This window comes from Dipodomys spectabilis, unplaced genomic scaffold, assembly GCF_019054845.1.
Source record: "Dipodomys spectabilis isolate Male_0828 unplaced genomic scaffold, ASM1905484v1 ptg000120l, whole genome shotgun sequence".
In the NCBI taxonomy this organism is placed as follows: domain Eukaryota; kingdom Metazoa; phylum Chordata; class Mammalia; order Rodentia; family Heteromyidae; genus Dipodomys; species Dipodomys spectabilis.
In genome coordinates this window covers 2966407-2992383 of record NW_024870797.1, presented here as the reverse complement: position 1 = coordinate 2992383, position 25977 = coordinate 2966407, and the positions used below count along the sequence as shown (strand labels likewise).

General features: G+C 39.3%; 1 protein-coding gene across 1 annotated transcript; it reads left to right on the top strand.

Annotated features, from left to right (window-relative positions):
* Positions 1-22975, top strand: LOC122115520 (ubiquitin-like modifier-activating enzyme 1). The gene is made up of 25 exons (XM_042689016.1): positions 1-108; positions 220-275; positions 355-523; positions 610-744; positions 1607-1713; positions 1961-2051; positions 2352-2484; positions 5283-5380; positions 5479-5625; positions 5761-5937; positions 6035-6139; positions 6223-6303; positions 6641-6796; positions 9986-10151; positions 10283-10479; positions 13574-13638; positions 17951-18146; positions 18767-18841; positions 18960-19149; positions 21001-21089; positions 21275-21367; positions 21481-21672; positions 22393-22494; positions 22598-22698; positions 22840-22975. Exons 1-25 carry the CDS (start codon positions 1-3, stop codon positions 22973-22975), a joined length of 3165 nt encoding a protein of 1054 aa, XP_042544950.1.
* The last annotated feature ends 3002 nt before the right edge of the window (positions 22976-25977 follow it).

The following is a 25977-nucleotide window of genomic DNA, read 5'->3' as shown; positions in this document are numbered from 1 at the left end:
ATGTCCAGCAAACTGCTTTGTAAGAAACGTCGACTGTCTGGAGCAGATTCCAAGGACTGTTCTACTACAAACTCTCCAATGTTTGGATTTCCCTCTGGAACAAACAAAGTGAGTGTCTTATACTTGAATTCTGGCATGTGGGATGTTCAAGGGGAAGGTGCTGATGTAACCTTGTCTGTATCTTTCTAAACCCCTGAAACTGCTTCTCTGTATCCCTAGGCAATGCCAAAAGCTGGTGAAACAGACATAGATGAAGGTCTTTACTCTAGGCAGCTGTAAGTGTTGCCTATGATTGGAATGAATGGTGGGAGGAGACATAGGGTAAATCCTGACCTAGAGATGCTGTTTTGCCAGGTATGTCCTGGGTCATGAGGCAATGAAGCATCTCCAGACATCCAGTGTACTGATATCTGGCCTGCGGGGCCTTGGTGTGGAAATTGCCAAGAATATCATCCTTGCAGGGGTCAAGGCTGTCACCCTGCATGACCAAGGCACTGCCCAGTGGATTGACCTGTCCTCACAGGTATTTTCTGACTCCCTTCCCCTTGCCAAAGTTTCAGCCTTTCTTGAGAGCAGTTTCATCTCAGTTCTGGCTTTGGCTACCTTTAGTTCTACCTTCGGGAAGAAGACATTGGCAAAAACCGAGCTGAAGTATCTCAGCCCCATCTTGCTGAACTGAACAGCTATGTGCCTGTCAGCGTCTATACTGGGCCCCTGGTGGAAGACTTCCTTAGTGGTTTCCAGGTACTAAATAGCATCACCCTGATTAAAGTTTGATAAATCTTTCTTGCATTCTCTAATTTTCCCATTCTTATCCAATATCTCAGATTTGGTTTTCTCTGTTTCTCTCCAGCTCTTCCTGAATTGTATGTCTCCCCTTGCTATTCAATAGGCTCCCTACTTCTTAAGCTATATCCCATCCCATTATGTCAGACTTGCGAAGATTTGTCACACTAGCAGTCCTGTGCATCTTGGTTAGGACACATAGGATGAAATTCAACTTTGGATTATTTTTTCTTGGGATTTTCAGGAGCTGAATGTATGTGTCCACATGTTGTAGTGTTGTGTAGTACTGGTTGTAGTATTGTGAAATGAGCCCTGGAGCAAAACTGCCTTGATGTGTAGCCTTGAGTTTTTGTAACTTTATGGGTATGGAAAAGCCACTTAAATTCTTCTGCCTGAATTTCCTGTTAAAAACAGGAAAAATAAAGTATCTACTTAGTAGAGCTTTTGTGAGGGTTGAACGAGGGTATCTTATAAACGTTTATTCAATAAATGGAGTGCACAGAGGAGTTGTGTGTGCTTGTCTTCTGCCCTGTGATGTGTGAGAGGACTAATCCTCCAAAGCTTCTAAAATAGACATATAATCTCCCACTCTGTCTCCCACTCTGGAGACAGAAATTTCACAACTCATGCCTGCAGTTAGTTTTTGAGAACTGATACACATCATGTGTATTAGGAGGAAACCCAGGTTTTTAGAACTTTAATCTCTTTTAGAACAATAGGGTGTAGGTGGGTAGAAGTTCATGTTTGTCCAATAGTTCATTTGTTTTGTGGAACATTGCCCAAGTGTCAGGTCCTCAGCCTGTATCTTTTGTCTTTACAGGTAGTGGTTCTCACAGACACTCCTCTAGAGTATCAGCTGCAGGTGGGTGAGATTTGCCATAACCATAGGATCAAGCTGGTGGTTGCAGACACCCGGGGCCTGTTTGGGTTAGTGTCTGTTCTTCTTCCTTTTAATCCCCTGCCTCCCCCTCAGGCCAAAAGGCTCCCACTCCTTTCTTGTTATATTTTGCCTGCCAGATTTTCTGCTTGTTCATTTCCATGTGGCCCTGGAGCCATCTGATTCTCACCAGTAATATCCTAAGTTTTTTTTTTTGCCAAGCACACTGCACCTTGATGGACCAGTGAGTGCCTTGTGCAGGATCTCATGCTCCAATCACATTCCTTACCTCTGCAGGCAACTCTTTTGTGATTTTGGTGAGGAAATGATACTTGTAGATTCCACTGGAGAGCAACCACTCAGTGCAATGGTTTCTATGGTTACCAAGGTAAGGAGGCCAGTCCCGAGAGTTGTTCTTTTCTTTTTGGTGGTCATGGGCCTGCACTCTGGGCGTGGGCACTGTCCCTCAGCTCTTCAGCTCAAAGCTAGTGCTCTACCATTTGAGCTATAGCACCACTTCTGGCTTTTTCTGCTTTCTGTGGTGCCTCATGCAGGCAAGGCAAGCACTCTACCACTGAGCCAACTTCCCAGACCCCGGGAGTTGTTCTTGTAGACAGGTACATGACAGTTATTCTTCTGCAAGCACCCTGAAATTGCTGCCTCTAAATGTTACTTCTTTTCCAACTAGGATAACCCTGGAGTTGTCACCTGCCTAGATGAATCTCGGCATGGATTTGAGAGTGGTGACTTTGTATCATTCACAGAAGTCCAGGGAATGAGTGAACTCAATGGCCTCCATCCCACTGAGATCACAGTGCTGGGTATGCCAAAACTGTAGTGGTGAGAATTGGTTGGCCAGAACAAGGGAAACCTTGTCCTTGGTTTTGGGCACTCCCAGAGGATAAGGAGAAATGTGTGTTTCTGGAATCTGAGGTAGGACATAGAGATGGATCATGGGAAATGACCAAGGAAAAAAATAAAAAGCTCACGTAGAATTTATGGCCACTCCTGTTTTCATTTTCTATTTTTTGTGTTTTTGTTTTAATTTTAATAGCTATATTCTTTGAATATTTGCTTCAAAGTCATTGAAATAGTCTACTCAGTGTTCTTGTCATATTCACTTGTCATTTGCATTTTTTAAGTGAGGCTGATACATATCTAGTATTGCACAAGTGTTTCATGGAAGCAGACTGAGCAAACAAAATCTGAGTATTATGAAAACACCGTACAACAGAGTACCATTATTTACTTGTTAATTTGGTGCCATATATTTGTATTTTAAACTTCTAAGCTTCTCAAAACAAGTAATTTCACCCATCCTTCAATTTCATTATTTGCTGTTTGTTTACCTTTACATCGGAAAAAATGTTCCTTTTAACATTGTCCTATTTTTGGCTTATTGATAATTCTTTTAGATTTAATTGTATGAGACTTATTTTCTTTCTTTCTCTCCTCTTTTCTTTTTTCTTTATCATTTGTAGTCATCCTGGAGTTTTTAAAATTTAATTTAATTTAATTTTTTCATCCTTTGTTTGATGTGAGCTACCAGTTCATGATTCATTTCCCTCCAGGCTTGTTATACCTGTTTCTAGAGGAACTTTATTGTGGGAATAGAATTCCAGATTGACAATGTATTCCTTCATTGCTTTTGTTTTCTTTCTTATTTTTGTTCTTCTGTAGTGTTGATGGTTACTTTTTGTATCCCTTCTTCCAGGTGTTGTGATTTTGGTGTTCTCTGTATGTTTCCTTTTTTTCATTTGTTTTCATTTAGGCTCAGTTTAATTATCTGTGTATTTACATTGTTATCCAGTTTGGATATATTTTTCTTTTGTCAGGATATGGGACATGATTTGTTTTCAAAACATAATTTCTCTGAGATTTCGATCACTTTTCATTTTTTCCTTTTTGTTTATGTTTTGGATAATTTGTTTTACTTTGTCAAAATTAATATTGTAATGTTTTCAATGTTCTAATCCCATTCAGTATGTGAAATTTAGTGGAGAAGACTGAAAATAGGTATTACAAAAATATTCCATTTCAAGACATTATAGAAAATCATGGGCATGTTAATGTAGGAACTAGACATATTCATCTATTACCAGATACAAGGAATGTAATAAGTCAAATGCAAAGAATTTTAGGAGAATGTTTGAAGCCAAAGAAAGCTTTTTATAGACGACAGTTTTCTCCAAATCTCAACACAAATAAGAGTAGAAGATTATTGTGAATTGGCTGGTGCTGGATTAGTTTTTTTCTTTACTATTTTTGAGCTCTATTTTTCTTGGTGTAGTAATGGAGTTTTGAATTTCACACTTGGCTAGGCTCACCTACCCAGCCATGCCTCAAGCTCTTTTGTGGGCTGGCTCTCTCTGAGCTACGGTCTTGCTTCGTTCTCTGTTTCCTTTCCTCAGTTTTGTTTTCTTGTGCTGAATCCTATAAACTCTGATCTCTGTTAGCCTTTGAACTCTTGCTTCTGTCTCAACCCAAGGGAGTTCACTTGGCTTTCCCCTCCTTCCTGCTTTCCGTTCATCAAGAGTAATATTGGGAATTCATCCTTTTTTTTCCATCTCAGGATCCAGTTACTTGGGCTTATGTTACTATGCTGAGATGAGGTTTTCTTTTGTTTGTTTGTTTTTGGGGGGGTTGGTAAGGTTGAAAGATAACTGATGGCCAAAAGTGAAAATTTCTGATCCTTTTGTTTGAAATAAGGAGGTGCCTGAAAACCAATGAGGTTTTATTGTAGTTGGCCTTTTCCAATAAATATTGTGTCTGGGTTTGATCTAAGCCTTGGGAATAGAGGGGCTATGCTGAGGACCAAGTTAGGTGAGGCTAAGAACTAAAGAGAATCAAGATCCTGGGATTTTAAGTTGAACATCAGATTTTGGGTAAGGAGACATATCTTTAGAATCTGACCTGAGGGGAAACAGAGATAAAATCTGAGATAGGGGCTAGAAAATAGAGTTTCTACAAGTCCAGGTTTTGAGTTGTATTTGGACAGTTTGAAATACAGAAGAGATGCTGCTGTCATTTCTGAAGTGTGGGTAGCTGGGCCATGGAGGCTTAATGAAAAGCACCTTTGGGTTTGAGCTAGTCTTTTGGGCATGTGTTCTGTGGGTGACAAAAATCACAATGGAGTGGAAAGAAACATGAACCCAGAAAGTAGCCTCTCTAGCACTTAATTCACAGTGTGTGGGGGTTTGGGCCTAGATTCAGGGCAGAAGGCAAAGTAATTACTGGTTTCTTTCCTTAATTTTGTTTTGATTCGGTATCTGACCTTGTTACCAGTCTAGCATTTGAACTATGACCCTAGTCTTTTAGTCTCTTTCTGTCTTTTTGGTTGGGCATTTGGTTTGATATTTTAGCACCCCATTGAATAGGCCAGCTAGCCTTGAATTAATTATACCCTTGCCTCAGCCTGCTGAGTGCTAGCACTGGTATTATACAGGCATATTTTCAGAAGGGAGATTGTTTGCGCATTCAGAGGTTGGCCAAAAAAATGCACTGTTACGTAGTTTAAAATGGCTTGTTTAATTCTTGTCTTGATTTTGACACTGATTTTACAAGGGCAGAGATGCTACATGGTCTGACCAGTTTCTGTCCAATTTATGTTACTCTCCAGGTCCTTACACCTTTAGTATATGTGATACCTCTAACTTCTCTGACTATATTCGTGGAGGCATTGTCAGTCAAGTCAAAGTATCTCAGAAGATTGGTTTTGTGAGTATTGGAAGGGAGGGTTAGAAGGCAAGCTGGTATTTTACGCATTTCTAGTTTGTTTTGTTTATGCAATGGTCTTGGTATCTCACTTTCCACAGAAGTCCTTAGGAGCCTCTTTGTCAGAACCAGACTTTGTAATAACAGACTTTGCTAAATATTCTCGCCCTGCTCAGCTGCATGTTGGCTTCCAGGCTCTTCATCAGTTCTGTGCTCAGCATAGCAGGGCACCTAGGCCCCACAATGAGGTAAGTGGGTGGGTGAGTGAGCCAGCCAGGGTTCTTGGCTTAAAGGTTTATCATGCCTGTGCTTCTCTCTATATCCTCCCTCCTCTTGCTGTCATGGTAATGCTGGGTTCTCTCTTGGTCATTCTGGCCTACCAGGAAGATGCAGTAGAACTGGTAGCCTTAGCACAAGCTGTGAATGCTCAAGCTCTACCTGCAGTTCAGCAGGAAAATCTGGATGAAGATCTCATCCAGAAGTTGTCCTATGTAGCTGCTGGGGATTTGGCACCAATGAACGCCTTCATTGGAGGCCTGGCTGCTCAGGAAGTCATGAAGGTCAGTGCGGGTGGGGAAGGGCATGGCTTTATGGTATGCATGAGCCCCACTGACTCCATCACTTGTGGTCTGCCTGTATTTGTCCTTCCTTCCATAGGCCTGTTCTGGAAAGTTCATGCCCATCAGGCAGTGGCTGTATTTTGATGCCCTTGAATGTCTCCCTGAGGACAAAGTAGCCTTTATGGAAGACAGGTGTCTGCCGGTAAGTTAGTGAGAAGTACTATAATTGGAGGAAATATCTCTGGGGAAGATTCTAACTAACTTGCCTGTTTTCACATGAACCAGCACCAGAACCGTTATGATGGACAAGTGGCTGTTTTTGGATCAGACCTGCAAGAGAAGCTTGGCAAGCAGAAATATTTCCTGGTGAATGATACTGATGGGCCCTCATTTCCTTCATGTTCTGATCCCTGATCATCCATTCTTTGTGGGCTTTGGTTCTGATTCTTGGGGTATCATTATAGAATGTCTGATCATGTGTTATTTTTCTATACATTGAGAAAAAGCTTCACACAACTTTTAATTTCCCCTATCTGATTCCTCTTCTCTTGGGTAACCATAGGCTTTTATGATCCTGGGACCAACAAATGTGGCACTCCATCCTCTTATCTTCTGGGGACATGTGCAGTGCAAGAGAAGAGTGGTCAGAGACCTTATGTTTCATTTAGTCATTCTAACTAGACCTTTGCTTTACTCCTTTCAGGTGGGTGCAGGCGCTCTTGGCTGTGAACTGCTCAAGAACTTTGCCATGATTGGGCTAGGTTGTGGGGAAGATGGCCAAATCACAGTAACAGACATGGACACCATTGAGAAGTCTAATCTGAATCGACAGTTTCTCTTCCGTCCCTGGGATGTTGCAGTAAGTGCCAGTATGATGGAATAAAAATTCAAAAGGTTATTCTTTTGCAGATTTCTCCTATTTGTTTTCCACAGCCTTTCAGTCTTAGGTATTTCTTTAATGGTTTTGTATGTTCTTGTCAGTTTGTATGCTTTTGTCAGTTTTTACAACTGTTTTCCTCTCTGTTTTCTTGCATTCTTAGCCTCTGCAGATGTAGTAGGGAGAAAGACCATAGCCACAGTATCTAAGGAATTGTTAAGTGTCAAAGGAAGTATTACTTTTACCTGCCCTTGATTTGTCTTTATTCCACATTCTAGGCTGTAGACATTTAGAATAGGTAACAGAGCCAAAAAGAAGTTTCTTGAAAGGCTTTCTTTTCACAGGAAGATTGCATAGTAATTGAGAAGTTCTCAAAGTGACTGTATCTTGAGTCTCCTTGTGGTTGTTAGCTCTCCATGAGTCCACATGATAGTGATGCCATGTGGGTTGGCCAATACAGTGGCTCATGCATGTCATTCCAGCTAGTGGGATGCAGAGATTGGATCTTGGTTTGAGGCCAGCTCTGGGAAGAAGTTAGAGTGTGAACTTCAGAATAAACCTAACCTAGTGGGGACTTAAAAGTTTGAGTTTACAGGGATAGTAGCATGATGGTCCAGGCCTGGACTCAGGCCCTTTTGTGAAATATAACTAAACGAAGAAAGTGCGTTGTAGTAAACGTGCTTGTGCAGGTACCCCAGTACCCCCAAGACACAACAGCAGAAAGTACTTTCTCACTCAAATTCCTTTCATCCAATTGGAGGAAAAGTTGGCCCTACTTTAAGAAAGCCTCCTGTAATTCAGTGAAATGTTATTTTCAAAATGAATATGAGATAATTTGTATTAGCAAAATTTAGTTTAACAACACAGTTCCATAGTGTTCTTGCTTACTCGAATGCAATGAATTTTCTCCAGACTGATTTCCTCATCACCCTCCCTTGTCTTCTCAACCCCTCCTAAAATGTTTCAACAGATTTTAGTGTTCTAATATTTTTTGTTGGTCATGTGGCCTGAATTCTGGGCCTGCGCCCTGTCTCTCAGCTCTTCTCAAGGCTAGCGCTCTACTATTTGCCACAGGAACACTTCCAGCTTTTGTTTGCTTATGTGGTGCTGAGATAGCAAACACAGGGCCGCATGCATAAAGGCAGGAACTTTACCACTGAGGCACCTTCTCAATCATCAGTGTTTTATTTTTATAAGTACACATGAACTTCTTTGATCCATTCATCCTTATTTATCAAGTCCATTAATCCTCCTACCTTCCAGTGGTATATAACTACAACAAAAGAAAGTTTGAGGTTTGTTCCCCCTTTTTAAGTGTATTCATTGTTGTACCAAGGTTCTCACCATCCTATTTCCATGATTTTTTGTTTTATTTTATTTTTTGTCGGTTGTGGTGCTTGAATTCTAGAGCTATGCACTGTTGCTCAGCTCTTCAGCTCAAGGCTTATGCTCTACCACTTGAGCCATAGCACCACTTCCAGTTTTCTGGTGGTTAATTGGAAATGAGGCTCTCAGATATTCCTGCCCAGCTGGCTTTGAACCGTGACCCTCAGATCTCAGCCTCCTGATTAGCTAGGATTACAGGCATGAGCCATGGCATATGGCCCATATGTTACTTTTTACCAGAATAATTCTCTTCCTTGCTTTCTCATTCCCTGCATACCCATCCCTGTTGTCAGCAGCCTCTTTCATTAAGATTTTTGTACCATGTCCATAATAAGTTGCATTTTGAAATTGACTCACCTCCACACTTCTTTATCCCTTCCAGTTCCCTGCTTATTTTTCTTTTCCCATTAAACAGTCCCTGTGTTAGAACCACCTTGTCTTTTGTACAGGGGTATGTGTTTATGTGTGTGTGTGTGTGTGTGTGTGTGTGTGTCATGGGGCTTGGACCTTATATCTGTGCTCTTCAACTCAAGGCAAGCTCTCTACCACTTGAGCCACAATACCACTTCCGGTTTTCTAGTAGTTTATTAGAGATAAGAGTCTGACGGACTTTCCTGCCCAGGCTGGCTTTGAACCTGATCCTCAGTTCGCAGCTTCCTGAGTAGCTAGGATTACAGACATGAGTCACTGGTGTCTGGCTGTGTTCCTATATATTTTATGTGCAATTTAAAATGATTAATTCTCTTATCTTTAAATATCTTATTTGGGCAAAAACAAGCATTAGAAAGATTTTAACAAAATAAAATTCTGAGCCCAGTACTGATAGTTCATTCTTGTAACCCTAGCTGCACAGGATGCTGAGATCTCAGGATCACAATTCAAAGCCAACCTTTCTTTATGATTCTTCACTACTGCAAAAGAAAAATACAATCACAAGTTATAAAGTCATTGTTAAAGATTCCAATAAGTACAAAAGCTCTGTGAGAAACAGAGTAAATTGGAGGTGCCATAGAGTGTGCTACTGTGCAGTGTGAAAAAGGAAAAGAATACTTGGAAAAACTCATCTGCTCAAAGACCTGAACATAGGAGAATAAGAGAACATCCGAGGAAAGAAATTATCCCAAGAAATTGTGGGATCTAATAGAGATTGTTTTTGATAGGGGGAGGATGACTTGGGTTCTGAACAGATTTTACTTATCCCAAACATTTCCACTTTGATTATCTTTGGGTAAAATATAATCCAACTCTGGGTGTCACTAATTAAAATAGAAATGTTAAATGTTGGTGAGGTGTCTCTAATCTATTGGTTCTTAATTGTGTGAGTTGTTTCTTTTTTCTCTCCCCTCTTCTCACCTTTTTCATAGTTAAAGTCTTGTGACATTGTCATAGGTAGTATCATTTGTTAATCAGGGCCCCTGCTAAACTTGGAACCATCATTCATAAATCCATCCTTAGGTTAAGTATGTAAGTGGTTACATGGGAAATATATGTGTTCCCTTGTTGCCACCCAGAAGCTAAAGTCTGACATGATTGCTGAAGCAGTGTACCAAATTTTGTTGTTGTTGGTCATGTGGCTTGAATTCTGGGCCTGAGTGCTATCCCTCCGCTTTTCAGCTCAAGGCTAGCACTTGAGCCACAGTGCAATTTCTGGTTTTCTGGAATACACCAAATTTTAATCTTCACGTCAGGGTGATAAACCACCAGAACTGTGTAGGTAACTCTGTATTCAGGGTAAACATGTAAGTGGATACATGAGAAATATCTCTGTTCCCTATTGCCACCCAGAAACTAAAGTCTGACACAGCTGCCACAGCAGTACGCCAAATTAATCCCCACATAAGGGTGATGAGTCACCAGAACCGTGTGGGCCCTGATACAGAGCATGTCTATGACGATGACTTTTTCCAGAACTTGGACGGTGTGGCCAATGCTTTGGACAGTGTGGATGCACGTAAGTTTGGTGGTTGGTGGATAAGGATGCAGGGAGCAGAGGTGTGAAAAAGGGTATTGGGGAATGGTTCTCTTCCTGTCTTACCCAATATTCCTCCTGTTTGTATGCCATTCTTTGTCTCTTCCCTGAAGGCTTATACATGGACCGCCGCTGTGTGTACTATCGTAAGCCTCTGTTGGAATCTGGTACTCTGGGGACCAAAGGGAATGTGCAGGTGGTCATTCCCTACCTGACTGAGTCTTACAGCTCTAGCCAGGACCCACCTGAGAAATCTATTCCTCTTTGCACACTGAAAAACTTCCCTAACGCTATCGAGCACACCTTGCAGGTAAGCAATCTTAGGAGTAGAAGTGGTATTGATAGACAGATGCATGATGTCCTATCACCCTTTGTTATTTAAGTGTAGCAAACCAAATTTTATTATCTCAACTTTTTCTGAGATTGCACAAGCAGCATAACCTTTCAGAAATTATTTTTGTGTTTTGTATGGTAAAAATAGTGTACAGAGGGGTTACATGAGTAAGGTAATGATTACATTTCCTATCCAGCAGTGTTACCTTCTCCTGTTTTCCCCCTACCATTGCTTCCCATCCCACCTCCTTAACTCCCATCTTCCCGCCCCCCGCCCCCCCCCTCCCCCCCCCCCCCCGGCAAGTTGTAAAGTTCATTTTCTACATAGTGTTTTATACATCTCATTGTTACAATGGTCAACCTGTATCCTTCTTTCAGCATTTTGTTATTTCCCTTCCCCTCCCAAATTAGAAAAATGTATATACAAGATGCAGGGTATTGACATCAAATACAGTGAAAACCGTGAAACAAAAAAATCACATAGTACGTTTTAGATACATTAAAAACAATAGCAAGAAAGAAAAAAAAAACAAATTATGTCCCTGTCTTGGGGTTACTTTGACTTAACATCATCTCCTTTTTTTTACATTTTTTATTGTAAAATTGCTGTACAGAGGGGTTACAGTTACATGAGCAAGGTAATGAGCATAGTTGCCTTCTCCTTTGTTTTCCCCCTACCATTCCTTCCCTCCCACCTCCTATATGGTCATATTTACATAGCTTTTGACATTTTCTGCTTGTCCTACACATATATTAGTTAATGCAAATAAGGGAAACCATGGGTCCTATGTTTTGTTGGGCCTGGCTTACTTCACTTAATATAATTTTTTCCAAGTCTTTCCATTTTCTAACAAATGGGTCAATGTCATTCTTTCTGATGAAGGCAGAGAAGTCCATTTTATATATATATATATATATACATATATATATCCCATTTTCTTGATCCATTCATCTACTGAGGGGCATCTGGATTGGTTCCATATCTTAGATATCGTAAACCTACTGTATTGTTGGTGGAAGTGTGAACTTGTTCAACCACTTTGGAAAGTAGTATGTAGGTTCCTCAAAAGACTCCACATAGAGCTCCCCTATGACCCACCCAGCAATCCCACTTTTAAGCATTTACCGAAATGATCACAAGCAAGGCTATACTAAAGCTACCAGCATAACTATGTTTATCAGAAATTATTTACTTGATTTTGTGTGTTTGTTTTTGAGTAGTACTGGGATTTGATTTTAGATCTTTTTGCTATTGACAAATTAGCATTTTATCTTCTACTTAAGCCACACCTCTAATCCACCACTTTTTTCCATTTTTTTAATCTTGAAAAAAATAGAATGGTTATATAAAGTTCTTGCATATCTAGACAACCGAGAATGTTTTTAAGTTTTATAAACTTTTGAAAGCTGGGCTCCAGTATCTCATGCTTATAATTCTAGCTACTCAGGAGGCTGAGATCCTAAGCTGCAGTTAAAAGCCATCCCAGGCAGGAAGGTTTGTAAGACTCTTTATTTCCAATTAACCACTAGAAAATCAGAAATGGTGCTGTGGCTCAAGTGGTAGAGTGGTAGCATTGAGCTGAAGAGCTGAGGGACAGTCTACCGGCTCAGAGTTCAAGCCCCATGACTGGCAAAAATATCTTTTTATACTACTTGTATTTGAACTTTGTAGTTATGAGGTATGTGCTGAGCTATGATTCCCAAGTCCATTTTGTCTGCTAATTTTTGAGGCAAGGTCTCAATTTCTTGCCCAGCATAAGCCTGGGCATGAGTTGCATCATTCTATTTTCTACTTTTTGTAGATGTATGGACACAATGTGCTATAACTTCCCAATATTTGTTAAGATGGGATCATAAAAATGTGCTTGTGTTAGCTCTAGATCTTGTTCTCACAAATAGCTAATATATTGTAGTCCCTGCATCACTTTTACTCTTTCTAGAATGTCCTATATATTTAGGCTTTCCTAACTGTTGGGAAAAATGTACTCAGCAGCTGGTTGGTCATCTCAGTTTCTGTCATGTATTAAACATATAACAGTATGTATTTTCTAGCTGGACATAATACATGTAAGAAACTCTATAAGAACCAAATGGTAATTCCATTTTTCTTTCAACCCTTGAATAAAGATTCTGCTTTCAGAAGGTTTTTAGTTCAGGTTTTGAGGCATGTTAGGAGTGTAAGATGGAAGAAATAGAGAGATAAAAATCCAGTCCTATTGATACCTTAATCTTTACAGAATATGTGTGCTGCATTTATCAGTGTCTATCTATTCGCATCTAGATCTCTAGTAAACTCTGGTTTTCTTATTGTCTGCCCAGTATGATGGAATGCTTCAAAGGATGTTTTAAAACAGATTGTGCCTGCTATCAGGGATTACAAATGCCTGAGATTCTCTGTCTCCAAAAGGTGCATGTCATGAGTATTTCTCATATGCAAAGCACTTGGCATGTTCCATGTACTTGATGCTACTGGTGAGATTTAAGTCTAGATGTGATTATTCTTTTCTTCATAGCAGTTCATGAGGCATAAATGTTTCTGTTGTAAATATGTTACTTAAAAAAAATACCAAGACCTGGGTGTTTCTTTGTGTACCTGCTGAAGTCAGAAAGGTAGGTAGTGTGGGGAATTGAAATTGAGCCTGAATATCCAGAGTCTAGATAGAGGCTGCCAGAGTCAGTGATCATGTAATCTCAGAGACATCCTAAGTCAAGCTCCATGTAGATGTACATCATGTCTATTGCATAGAACCCAGGAACTGCAAAAGTGGATCATATCTTTATTTTAATTTTGATCCTTTTCCTTTTTATTGAGATACTTGACATAAAGCCCTTACAGAAGTTTTCACATGTAAATACTTGTGCTAGTCAGGTTCATTAGTTTTTATAGTTTAGGTGAAATACAAGAAAGTTTGGAGATTGTTTAGGAGCTTCTGTGAGAGCTTCAATGAATTCCCACCTAGAAGCACTGTGTACATTTCCTCTGGACCTGTTCACTAATTGACTTTCCAATATCTAAGGAGACTTATGTTATCAGCCAGTGCACTACATAATTCCATTTGCTCTGTCTGCAGTGGGCTCGGGATGAGTTTGAAGGACTCTTCAAGAAGCCGGCAGAAATCGTCAACCATTACCTCATGTACGTCTAATTCACTCTGCCTATCAAACCAGGCATTATAGCACTTCCCTTGTTCCCTAACATACACACTCAGGCACTAGGGAGTTTTCTTTTTTCCTTATCATTAATGTTAATTGCAAAAAGGGGTTGCATCACAACCATATACACATACAATATTCTTTGATCAACTTCATTCCTCCCCATTGTACTCTCCTATCTCCTATTGCCTCCCTGCCTTTATTTTTTTAAATTAAATTTTATTATGAAGTTAATGTGGAGAGAGAGTTACAGTTACATAAGTTAAATAATGAGTACACTTCTTTTTGAACAATGTTTTCCCCTCCTTTATTTTCTCCCACTATTTCCCCTCCCAGCCACCTGTCCTCCAGATTGTAAAGTTCATTCCCAACATCATGTCGAGTGAGTTTCACTACTGAATTGGTTCACTTTTGTCCCACTATTTCTGTGGTTCCCCTTCCTGTCTCCAAATCAGATAAACTTATATAGTAGAAGACCAAGGATACAGAAATCAAAAACAGTAACAAAGGAAATCAAGGGGGGCGGAATACTGCAAACAGTACAATAACAAACATTCGGTACCCATTCTGTAATCACTAATACTTCTATACATATATACAGACACATCTACACACAACATATTTGTGTGTATATATCTGCATGTGTGTGTGTATGTTTGTATATTTGTATATAAACGTGAATATAAACAAATACCTTTACACATATATATGTATTTATTGATAAATGGTTGGTTTTGTGGTGTATTAATGTATGTATATACATGAATGCTATTTCACCCCTTCTTTTCTCTCCTTCTGCCTCCTAGTTCCCCTGTCACTTCCACCTGTACATTCAGGTCTCATTATTAGTAGTATAGTAATAGTAGTTACAGTGACAGCAGCAGTAGTATTATTTTAGGCTTTTTTCTTTTCATTCTTCTGTTCTTTTCATTCTTCTTTAGGTCCAGATAATACTACATTGTAAATATAGCCCATTTTCTTTGTTTATCAATGCTGCACATAGGGTAATAATAAAGTTTGTCTTTTGTGTACAGTAGTTTGCCAAACAGTAATTTGCATGGATCTCATGTATGGTAATTTGAGTTAGACTACAACTCATATGCCCATGAATTCTATGTCAGGTGGGGTAATATGGTAGTTCTAGGTTTTATGTTTGTGTGCGTATATCTGTGTGAACTTGTACTAGGGTTTTAACTCAAGGCCTGTTTTTATACTCAATGGCTGGCATTGTCTCTTCAAGTCAATCATTTTTCCTGGTGAATTGGAGTTAGAAACTTGCAGGTTTTTTCCCATGGGTATCTCACCTGTTGCATAAGCCATCATCACCTGTTCTGTTTTTAGTTTTATGAATAACGTTGATATTTATTTCCAGATGAACTGCACTAATTTACATGCCTACCAGTAGCATATGAGAGTTTGCTTTACTCCACATGATGGATACCATTATTTGTTTTGTTTGTTTACTGGATGCTAGCCATCTCACTGGGGAGACAGGAATTTCAGTGTCTTTTGAGTATGCATGTTTTATGGTTAGGGATGTGGACTACATCTTCATGTGTGTATTGGCTGTTTGTACATCTTTTGAGTTTTGTGTGTTTGCTGTATCCTTCAATTTCCTTTGTTCTTTGTTTTGAGTTTTGGTTTTGGTGATACCTTTGATAACCAACCCTCTGTTAATTAGTCAGGCACTCTACCACTTGACCCATGCTCCCAAGTCCTCTTTATGTTCTAATTATTGTTTTGATTTCTGAGACAAATTAATCTTTATATTCTATGATATAGTTGGGGTGACAGGCATGTGCCACTACCACCCTGAGAATGGATATGGGCTTTTGTTAATTTTGTGAGCTAATAGCTGACAGAAGTTTATTCTGCCTACTCTGATGATTTTCTCTTCTTTTTAGTAACACTTTCCCTTGTTCTGTTGAAGGCTTTCACCGTAATGCCCTCCCAAAAGTTACTTCTTGCTCTTTATTTCATGGGGTATTGAATTCTTATTTGGAAAGAGCTTCACCTTTACCTGTATTTATTAGTGTTTTCTCCCATAATTTACATTGAGGCCTTGGATCCATTTTCAGTTAGCATTTGTACAAGGTGACAAGTAGGGTTTTAATTTTCAGTCTTCTGTAACTCAGTTTTCTTTTGTTACTGACATTGTTTTTCCTGTCTGATGTGTTTTGACTCTCATTAAAAATCAGATGGCTATAAAATTTGGGACCAGTGTTCCGCTGGTCTGTATGTGTGTTTGTTCTTGTGACAGTGCCAGACAAAAATACTTCATTACTCCTGCTCTGGAGTAAAATTTGGGGCCAGTTTTTGTGTGTATGTATTTTTTTTATATACATCCAGGATTGTAGTCTTCCATCAGCATTTCTTCTACTATTGGGTCCTTTCCTGTGTCCATAGCATTTTCCTATTTTTGTGAAAAATAACGTTAGGATTCTGGTTGGAATTTCTTAAATTCTGCCAATCGATGAACATAACAGGTCTTTACTATCTTCCTGTGACTTCAGTTCCTTTCTTTTTGGTGTTTTTCAGTTTTTCTTTTGAATGCTTTTTTTTTGGGGGGGCCTGGTTGTGGGGCCTGAACTCTGGGCCTGGGCGTTGTCCCTCCACTCTTCAGCTCAAGGCTAGCGCTCTACCATTGAGCTGCAGTGCCACTTCCGGCTTTTTTCTTTTTGCTTATGAGGTGCTGGGGAATCGAACCCAGGGCTTCAGGCATGCAAGGCAAGCGCTCTACCACTGAGCCACCTTCCCAGCCCAGTCATTAATTTTATTCCAACATCATTTCACAGCTTCTTCTGAGTTTCTTCAGGGTCTGTATCATAGTGCTTCACATTCTTAGAAGTTTTAACATCGATGCATCCAATGATAAAGACACATTGCTTAAGTCACCATTTTGATGACTGAAAAGAAACCATGCTGCAACCTCACTATATGGCAATTTTCTGGTTTTAAATTCTTTTAGATTAGAATTGATGGTGAAGAACGAACATTCTGCATACAATTTTATATTTTCCTAATTATTTTTAGTATACTTCCCAATATTGTATAAAGTTAAAACATTGAATGCTTTTAACCTCCTAGTCAAGTTGATTCCTGATGTCTGTTTCTTTTCTCTGAGCCTGTTGTAAGAACTGTTGTCCTGATTTCTTTCTTGGCCTAATTTGTACATATAATCATTTCTGACTTTTGTATGTTAATTTTGTGTGCTACAACTATGCTGAAAGTATTGATGAGATGTAGTTTTGTTTTGATGGCTGCTATAGAACTACTAATATGTAGTATCAGACAATCTGACCATAGGGATGACTTGACTTCTTCCGTTTCTATTGCCTTACTGCACTGGTTAAGGCTTCAAGCTAATTACTGGAAGAGTGGAGGGCATATATACCTAGGCCTATTCTTCCATTTAAAGGAATTGGTTTCAATGGCTTCTTGTGAAGAATGTAGTTGGCTGTATGTTTATCAGATAGTGATATGCAGCTATGTATCTTCTGCTACTACTTTCCTACAAAGCTTATTGTGAAATAGTGTTAAATATTTTGAAGGTTTTTTTTCTTGTTTTGTTTGGAAAAGGGCTTAAGTGCTTTTCCTGAGCTCTTTTGCTCAAGACTACCACTCTACCTCTTGGAGCCACAATCCCATTTCCAGTTTGTATGTAGTAGATTGTAGATAAGAGTCTGATGGTATTTCTCTGCCCTTGTCCAACCTCAGTCCTCATATCTTAGCTTTTTGTGCCCATCCTGTAAAGGCTTTTTGTCTGGAAGGACTTGATATGATCATTTGATTTTCCTCTTCTGTTTATTTGTTGTTTTATGTGTATTTGTGAATTATGAATTAAGTAATGTATTATGTTGATTTGTGAATGAGAACCATCCTTGCATCCCCAGAGTGATGTCCCAAATAGGTCTTGGTTTCTGGTTGTCTCAATTTGTTTCTATTGCAAATATTTTATTGGGAATACTCTTATGGCTGTTTTTGTCAGGACCCTACTATGTAAGTTTGTGTGTAAGTTTGTTGTATTCTTGTCTGGTTTTGATATCAAGAAAATACTAGCTTCATCTAGTCAGTTTGCTAGCTTTCCTTCTTTTTGTACCTCATGGAATAGTTAGAGGAACATTGGCATTAAAGAATTGACTTTATTAGACAGATTTTCTGAATGAATTAATTAAAGTCTTCGTCTCATTTCATGGGACTCAAGAGTGGATTCTTTGGAAAAGTTTTCTTCCACAAAGAACTACTGGATCTGTCAAGTAATACTTTATTTGCTTTCTTTCTCAAATTCCTAATAGAGATCCCAAGTTTGTGGAGCAAACACTACGTCTGGCAGGGAACCAGCCTTTGGAAGTATTGGAGGTTGTGCAGCGTAGCTTGGTGCTACAGCTGCCCCATAGCTGGTGTGACTGTGTAACATGGGCTTACCACCATTGGCATACCCAGTACTCTGACAACATCCAGCAGTTGCTGTACAACTTCCCTCCTAACCAGGTACTGCCTGTTTCTTGGGTCTCTGTGACAACCATTTCTGGATAACAGAAGTTTAACCTAGATTTTCAGTATAGCTTATTCCAGGCTATCGTATTACACCCTTCCCAAGTCACTGACTGTTTATGCCAGTGCTTTCTGCAAACATTCAGTTTTGTCCTGTTTGCTCAAATACAGGCTTGCCTGCCTTGTCACTCAAATAGGGGTTAATCTTCCATTTACTAGTGCATATTTAGGGGAACTGGATCATACCTAATTAATACTGAGAACTGTACATGTTAATGGTGAGACATTTTGGAGTTACACAGAATAGATAGGTTTGTAGACTCAAGTCTCAGCAAGCCTAAGGGAATGCACACATTTTCTCTCTCTACCAACATATCCAGATATGTCTCATGATGACTGTTTATCGCATAGGAGACTTGTGAAGATTAATTTTCATTGTTAATATTAACATATTTACAAGTTTGTTAACAAAGTGTGTATCTGAACCAATATAAATTGCGTAAAAATTGAGTTTGGACTTCAAGGACCAAAATTAGAATTCCTAGTCTTTCATTGTATATCCTATATGAAACAAAACCCAGCAACAGCAAAAACATTACAACTTTCTTTTCTCATAGCTTTCAAGCTCAGGAGTGTTGTTCTGGTCTGGGCCCAAACGCTGCCCTCATCCACTCATCTTTGATGTGAACAACGTAAGTCTTCTCAGAGGGTTCACAAGCATCTACTGGCAGTTGGATGGGTGAGAAGTTGGCAGAGACTGTTTACCCTAGTCTCATGTAGTCTCTCTTTTATGCTTTCCTTTTTCCCCAGGCCCTGCATCTGGACTATGTGATGGCTGCTGCCAATCTGTTTGCCCAGACGTATGGACTGACAGGGTCTCAGGATCGCACTGCTGTAGCAAGCTTCCTACAATCCCTTCAGGTCCCCAAGTTTACTCCCAAGTCTGGCATCAAGATTCATGTTTCTGACCAGGAGCTACAGAATGCCAGTGCTTCTATTGGTGAGAGTATTTAGACTTGGGTCAACAAGTCGCTGCCTGTTCCCTGCTTATCTGTGTATGCCTCCTCAGTAACCTCTGCCATTGGTGGTGCAGTGTGACCCTGTGGCCAAGATTTACTCATACACCTTTCTCATGCACCTCCATCTTCTATATATTGTGGGGATACATAAAGTATTTAAAACAAGGATTGAAGTTGGATGAGGCAAATTCACTATTTGCTTCCTCTGCAAGATTTCAGAACTGTAATGCCACCATTCATTTTTGAGTTGGATGCTGACTCAAACCTAGAATTCTACAGCCTTAGAGTCCCAAGTTCTGGAATTAAAGTTATGAATATACCCATTTAGCATATTCTTTCCTTTTCATATGTGCATTTGTCTCCTACTTAGTTTGTCCTTGATTTTTTTTTCTGAAAAGGAAAGGAACATGTTTTCTAACTGTTTTTCCTCCCTTGATTCTTTACATGATATATGTCCTTAGAGATGATTCCTGCCTTCCAGGCTGCATATCTACTTCAAATTTGACTCTGTATACTATGTACCTGGTAATAACCTCTTATTTCAGTGTTCAGCTCTTTATCCCTCTTTCTGAATCATTATGTATCATGCTATCTCTTCCTTTTCTTCTTATCTTTATCTCTTGTGCTTATCTCTGACTTTCATACTTTCCCCATTTCCTTTTACAAGTATTTTGTCTTCTGATATTTCTTCCTGTGCTTCTATAATACATGTATTTTTCAGCTGTGTCCTTGTCTATATATTTTGTTGAGTAAACAAATGATCATTCATTCCCTTAGCTCTACTGTTCTCTCTGTTCTACCTCTCTGTCTCTTCAGAATGTTCCCCATTATTCCATGCCAAAATTTTACATACATTTTCTGTGAATTTCCTTGAAGTTCTCTTCCTATTTGCCCTATTACATCTCATTTCTGTCTTAAGCTCCCATGTCTTGTTTTTTTGGTACACTTTTTATTGTAAAAAATTCTGTACAAAGGGGATACAATTACATGAGCAAGAAAATAAGTAAATTTCTTATTGTTCTCTTTGTTTTCACCTACGATGTCTTGTTTCATTCTAATCTTCTCCTTCAGGGTCGCCATCATGTTATTTTTTCCTTTGCATGCTTTCTGATACTTATTCTGTATTCTAAATGCAGTCAAAACACCTACAGGATTTAAATCTTAACTCTAAGGGTTTGTATTCACCAGTGTTAACATTTTCTGTGCAACATGTCTCTGACTTTTTATCATCTTACAGAATTGAAAGTGTATGTCCATTAAACAGTTTATGCCATCTTTCCCTTCTCACAGACCCTAGCAACTTGCTTCTGTTTTCTGTTTCTCTCAATTCCATTAAAATGGAAATTTTATGTCATGTAAGTGAAATCATATATGTAAGTGAAATCATGAAATAAGAAATTGCTTATTTCACGAAGGAAAGTAGTCTCAGATTCCAAGATACATACTCCCTACTGACATTGTCAATGTCATTCTTTACGTAAGAAGTTCCTTTCCCAGTAAGGCTGAATAGTCTTCTTTTTAATGTGTTAAAATTTCCATGGTTCTCTCCTTTTGGCCCTTACAAAATAACATTTACATAGTTCTATCATTTCTGGTCCTTTGAACCTCCAGAGTTAGCATCTGTTTGTGTTTCTGACAACTCAATTACTTCTTGCCGTACTATGGTTGGGTTGTTTTCTTTTTCTCTTCTCCTTTATTATTTTCAAGAATTTCTGTCTTTTTCAAGCTTTTTACCTGCTTGAATACTTATACTGTGAACTTTCGCTTCTACCTCAGACATTTGCTTGGTTTTGACAGGGCTGATGGTATTCATCTTCCATTCCACTCCACAGATGATGTCCAACTAGAAAAAATCATTGCGACCCTTCCAAGTCCAGTTATGCTCCCTGGATTCAAGATGTACCCTATTGACTTTGAAAAGGTGCTGGACAGGGGTCTTGGAATGCACAGGAGGGTTGTTCACTGCTGGGCTTGTTTCAAGATTATTAGCCTCTTGGGGTAGCTCAGTTGTTCCATGTGTTTCCACATAATTGGGTCTAGAAGTTATTTGTCTTCCCAAATGGCTACAGAAGTCTTTTTCTCATCTGATTCTCCGACTGCCAACAGGATGATGACAGTAACTTCCATATGGATTTCATTTTGGCTGCATCCAACCTCCGGGCAGAGAACTATGATATTTCCCCTGCAGACCGGCATAAGGTGAAGGCTTAAATTAAGATCCCCTCCTGCCAAACTTGGGTTTCTTACATTTCTTGCCTCCCATTGAACCTGCTCTCTCTGAACCATGATATCTTCTGGGCCTGTTATAACAGAGCAAGCTGATTGCAGGGAAGATCATCCCTGCCATTGCGACCACCACAGCAGCTATAGTTGGCCTTGTGTGTCTGGAGTTGTACAAGGTGGTCCAGGGACACCAGCAGCTTGAGTCATATAAAAACAGTTTCATCAACTTGGCCCTGCCCTTCTTCAGCTTCTCTGCACCCCTTCCTCCACCACATCACCAGGTAGGGGTGCTGTCTGGCTAGAAATTTTCCATGTTACCTCTCATTCTATAAGTCTATTAGTGGTTCAGAGAGACAAAAAGAGAAAAGTAAAAGACAAAAAGAAAAAGGGATGGGTCTGGGAAGGTGGCTCAGTGGTAGAGCGCTTGCCTTGCATGCCAAAGGCCCTGGGTTTGATTCCTCAGCACCACATAAGCAAAATGAAAAAAAGCTGGAAGTGGCGCTGTGGCTCAAGTGGTAGAGTGCTAGCCTTGAGCTGAAGAGCTGAGGGACAGCACCCAGGCCCAGAGTTCAGGCCCCAGGACCGGACCCCCCAAAAAAAAAAAAAAGAAAAAGGGAAATGACTTCAGTTAACCAGTTCTAGGTCTCAGAATAGGATCATAAAACATGGTACCTACAAAACATGGTATGTATATACTCAAACATGTATAGCCTACTTCATTATCATTCTGTGCCATAGATATGCTTATGGAAAATAAGTCTCTTGACTACTGCATTTGCAAAAGAAGGAATGTCATTGTAGTTGGGGAAAACTGTGAAATATAGTGGATATGGTCTGTGAGTGAAAGAGATCACAGGAACTCCAATATTATACCTTGCTGGTCATTATACAAATTTCTGTTTGGATTTGGTTGCAATAAGATGTGGGGAACAATAAGGTTTTGGAGATGTGATGTGAGAGCCATTTCAGGTTATGCTTAGTCATATCTGTTTGTCCCTCAGTATTATGAGCATGAGTGGACTTTGTGGGATCGCTTTGAGGTACAAGGCATGCAGCCTGATGGTGAAGAGATGACCCTGAAGCAATTCCTAGAGTATTTTAAGGTAAGGCTCTATTCACCTTTACTTACCACTAACTCTGGGCTAATACTTGTGTACTGTCCCAGCTCACTGAAACCACTGTTCCCTTTCTTCCTCTTCTCTCCAGAGGGAGCACAGATTAGAGATCACCATGCTATCTCAGGGTGTGTCTATGCTCTATTCCATGTTTATGCCAGCCACCAAGCTTAAGGAAAGATTGAATCAGCGGTGAGTTCTGGGCAGGGAGGAGGAGGCTTTGTATGATACTTTAAACTCTCTGCAGTACCACTCAAAGTTCATTATCTTCACTGTTCCATCTGAATTTCCCCTTTTGATTTCTGCTTCCTGACACTCTGCTGTTTGATTTAGAATGACTGAGATTGTGAGCTGTGTTTCAAAGCAAAGCCTAGGCCATCACGTACGGACCCTGGTACTTGAACTATGTTGCAACAACCAAAGTGGAGAGGACATCGAAGTCCCTTATGTACGATACATCATACGCTGATACACCTTGAACCCTATCAGTCTATTTCCAAGTCCCTCCTACATGTGATTCCAGCCAAGCCCATGTGTCTTCTTTCTAAGAGCTCTGTACAATGTAGTTTTCTGTTTGTTTAGAATTGGAATACATAATAAAGAGTTTGCCTACCTGTGGTGTGTCCTTTTTCTGCTAAGTGAGAGTCTTGCCCTTCATAGGAGGGCATATTTGCAATACTTAGTACAACTAAGATAGGTTAATAGTTGACGTCAAAGTTCTGATCCCACATAAATGGCATGGACATTGTCCCAAATCCAAGACAAAGAAGAGTAAATGTGCCTGTACCTACAAATGTGGGATACAATGACAGCTCTTTTTGCACATTTTGTCAAGAAATCTATATTATAAGATCATTGAGCATTCCCAACCTCAATCCATTTGACCCATTGGCTTTTCTACTTCCAGCTTCAACCATGATGATGACAGGGGACAAGTAGAGATTCTATACTTTGCTTACCTGAATTTGAGTTAATTTCCTTGTAGAGACAAGACAGTGGATTTGTTATATTCTTTTTTAAACTCCCACATGAATAAGTAGGGAAGGAATGTAAGGTCTCAGAGAAAGGATAATGAGTATATCTGTGAAAATCTTACTTAGCAATTGATACATAGTATATGTTTGCAAATACATTTGCTATTAATATATAGTCTCTCCATATCTCCCTATCTATGCAGGCTAGCCAACCTCACGACATTTTGTCCATGGAACTTGGACAGAGTTTCTATATATAGGACTTTAACTCTTCAATAGACTGAGAGGTATCACTGTCCACATATATAATGGTAAGCATACATTTTTTCAGGTCCTGTCAAGTTCCAATCACCTCCTTCAACCGTATTCTTCCCTCTTGTTAAAGAATAGCCATACCTCCTACTTGGAGAGCAGCAGCCTAAGGAAGGTCATAAGGAGTACCATAGCATTCAGCAAGACAATATAAAGCCTTGATTTAAAACATGTTTTGAAGTGTATCAGTAATAGGAGATTAAATTTTCTTTACATCTCAAACAGATAGAATATTTAAAGGGAAAAGCAACCTAAATTTGGTTTTCAGACATTAGGAAGGTTTCTAGAAGAAACATTGGAAAATTGAGAACCGCCTGTGTGTATCTCACTGTGTCAAAATTTTTACAAGCCTTGGGCTTGTAATTAGGCTATTGCACTGTCTCTGAGCTTTTCTGGCATATAATTGGAGATGAATCATAATGACTTAACTGCCCAACTTTCTTTGAACCATGATCCTTAGAGGTCAAGCTCTTGTATAGCTGATATTACAGGCATGAGACACTGGTACCCAGCTGAATTTTAAGACTGTGGCAGAACAAGGTAACCTAAATGGAGCCCTTGGAGAAATACAACTATGAATCTGGAAGACATCTAGAATTCACAGCACAAGGCATTGGAGAAGGAGCCCTGGGAATGAGAAGTCTGAAGACAATGCATCCAGTCTAGCTGAGGTCTGATCAGTACATTTACATGTGAACTAACTGCATCAGGTTACAGGATAGATTCTATAGGGTCCATCTCTGACACAAAGGTCTGGGAATACTTTTGTCTATTGACAAGTGTGGAAACCTCCAAATTGTAAGCATGGCATGAAGTAATTGAAAAAATATTTCATTGTACCTGTCCTGTTGGTGATTCCCCTGCAAAATCCTGAAGGTATGAAGGGCAGTTCTAAGGATTAAATTTCATCTCACAGCTCCTATGTTGGCAGGCTACATAAGTTTTAGAGGATGTATCTTTTATACATTTAAACAATATACATTTAAACAATAAACAAACCTATAGGAGCAAGAAACTTCTCTAAGCATATCATTAAGTTCTTGACAAATGTCCAACAAATCTCTGCCTCTAGCCTTGGTGCCCAGAATATCTAATCCTGGTATGTTCAATATCTGTTAAAGCAAATTTACAAATTCTGACTTCAGCAATCCCTGAGAATTGAACACAAGGTGCTTTGAGACCAAAAGCAAGATGGTTCCAGGGTTGCACACAATTCAATTTATGTGGAAATAAATGTATTTCACACAATATATCTATAGCACAATAGATGGCTCCCTGCATCTAAGATAAGATGGGTTTATATGCCAATATAGGCAAATGAGGGCCATAATCAACCACTATGTCCCCATCATTTCTCACTACCTGTGAGTGGCTGGCACTCCAATCTTGGGAATCTAAACAACAACTTATAATTCTTGTAGCTTATGACAGGATCTCTTGGGGAACAAAATGGCTGCACTCATGTCAAGCTGTACTGCTTACATGATTAAAATGTATCAGGCATGCAGAAATCAAATGAGAATAGAAATTATAATGTAAAATGAAACTTTTTTAACCAAGAACCAGAAATGACAGAAGGCTTCTGGGCTTATATTAAAATTTGATCAAAGTTTACAGTTCTATATATTGAGATTATATTTTTGAACACACAGGCAATATAGTTTGAAGACTCCTCAGGAATTCAGGATGATGCTTTGAGTAAAAAGCATGATTTTTTTCTAGCCACCTAGAAAACATTTGCAGTGGCATAGCCTATTATATGATTGCTGAAAACTCACCACTAGGCTGTGTTTCACCAGGTATAATTAAATTACACACACATACACACACACAAAAGAAACTTTGGAGACAAAATCTTAGATTTTGATTGGCATATTACCAATCTTAGTTGTTAAAAACTCTAATTCCCAACTTTTGAGTTGTGTTTAAAATGGTTTCTAATTTTATGTCTGCCCTTAATTTTGTGAAAGTAATCCTTCCCATAAGAAAATGGAGTTCCTAAGACAAACTAAAGGAGATAAAGTGAAAATACAAGGCTTGCTGAAAAGTAGCATGTTCTTAGTATAAGTTGGATGGTTTTGCAGAAGAAATGAATTAATTCATTCAGTACTGAACTCTGCATAGCTTGATTATTACAGATAATCTTTTTTTCTGAGAATGGTACAATTCTGGATAACAAGGACCT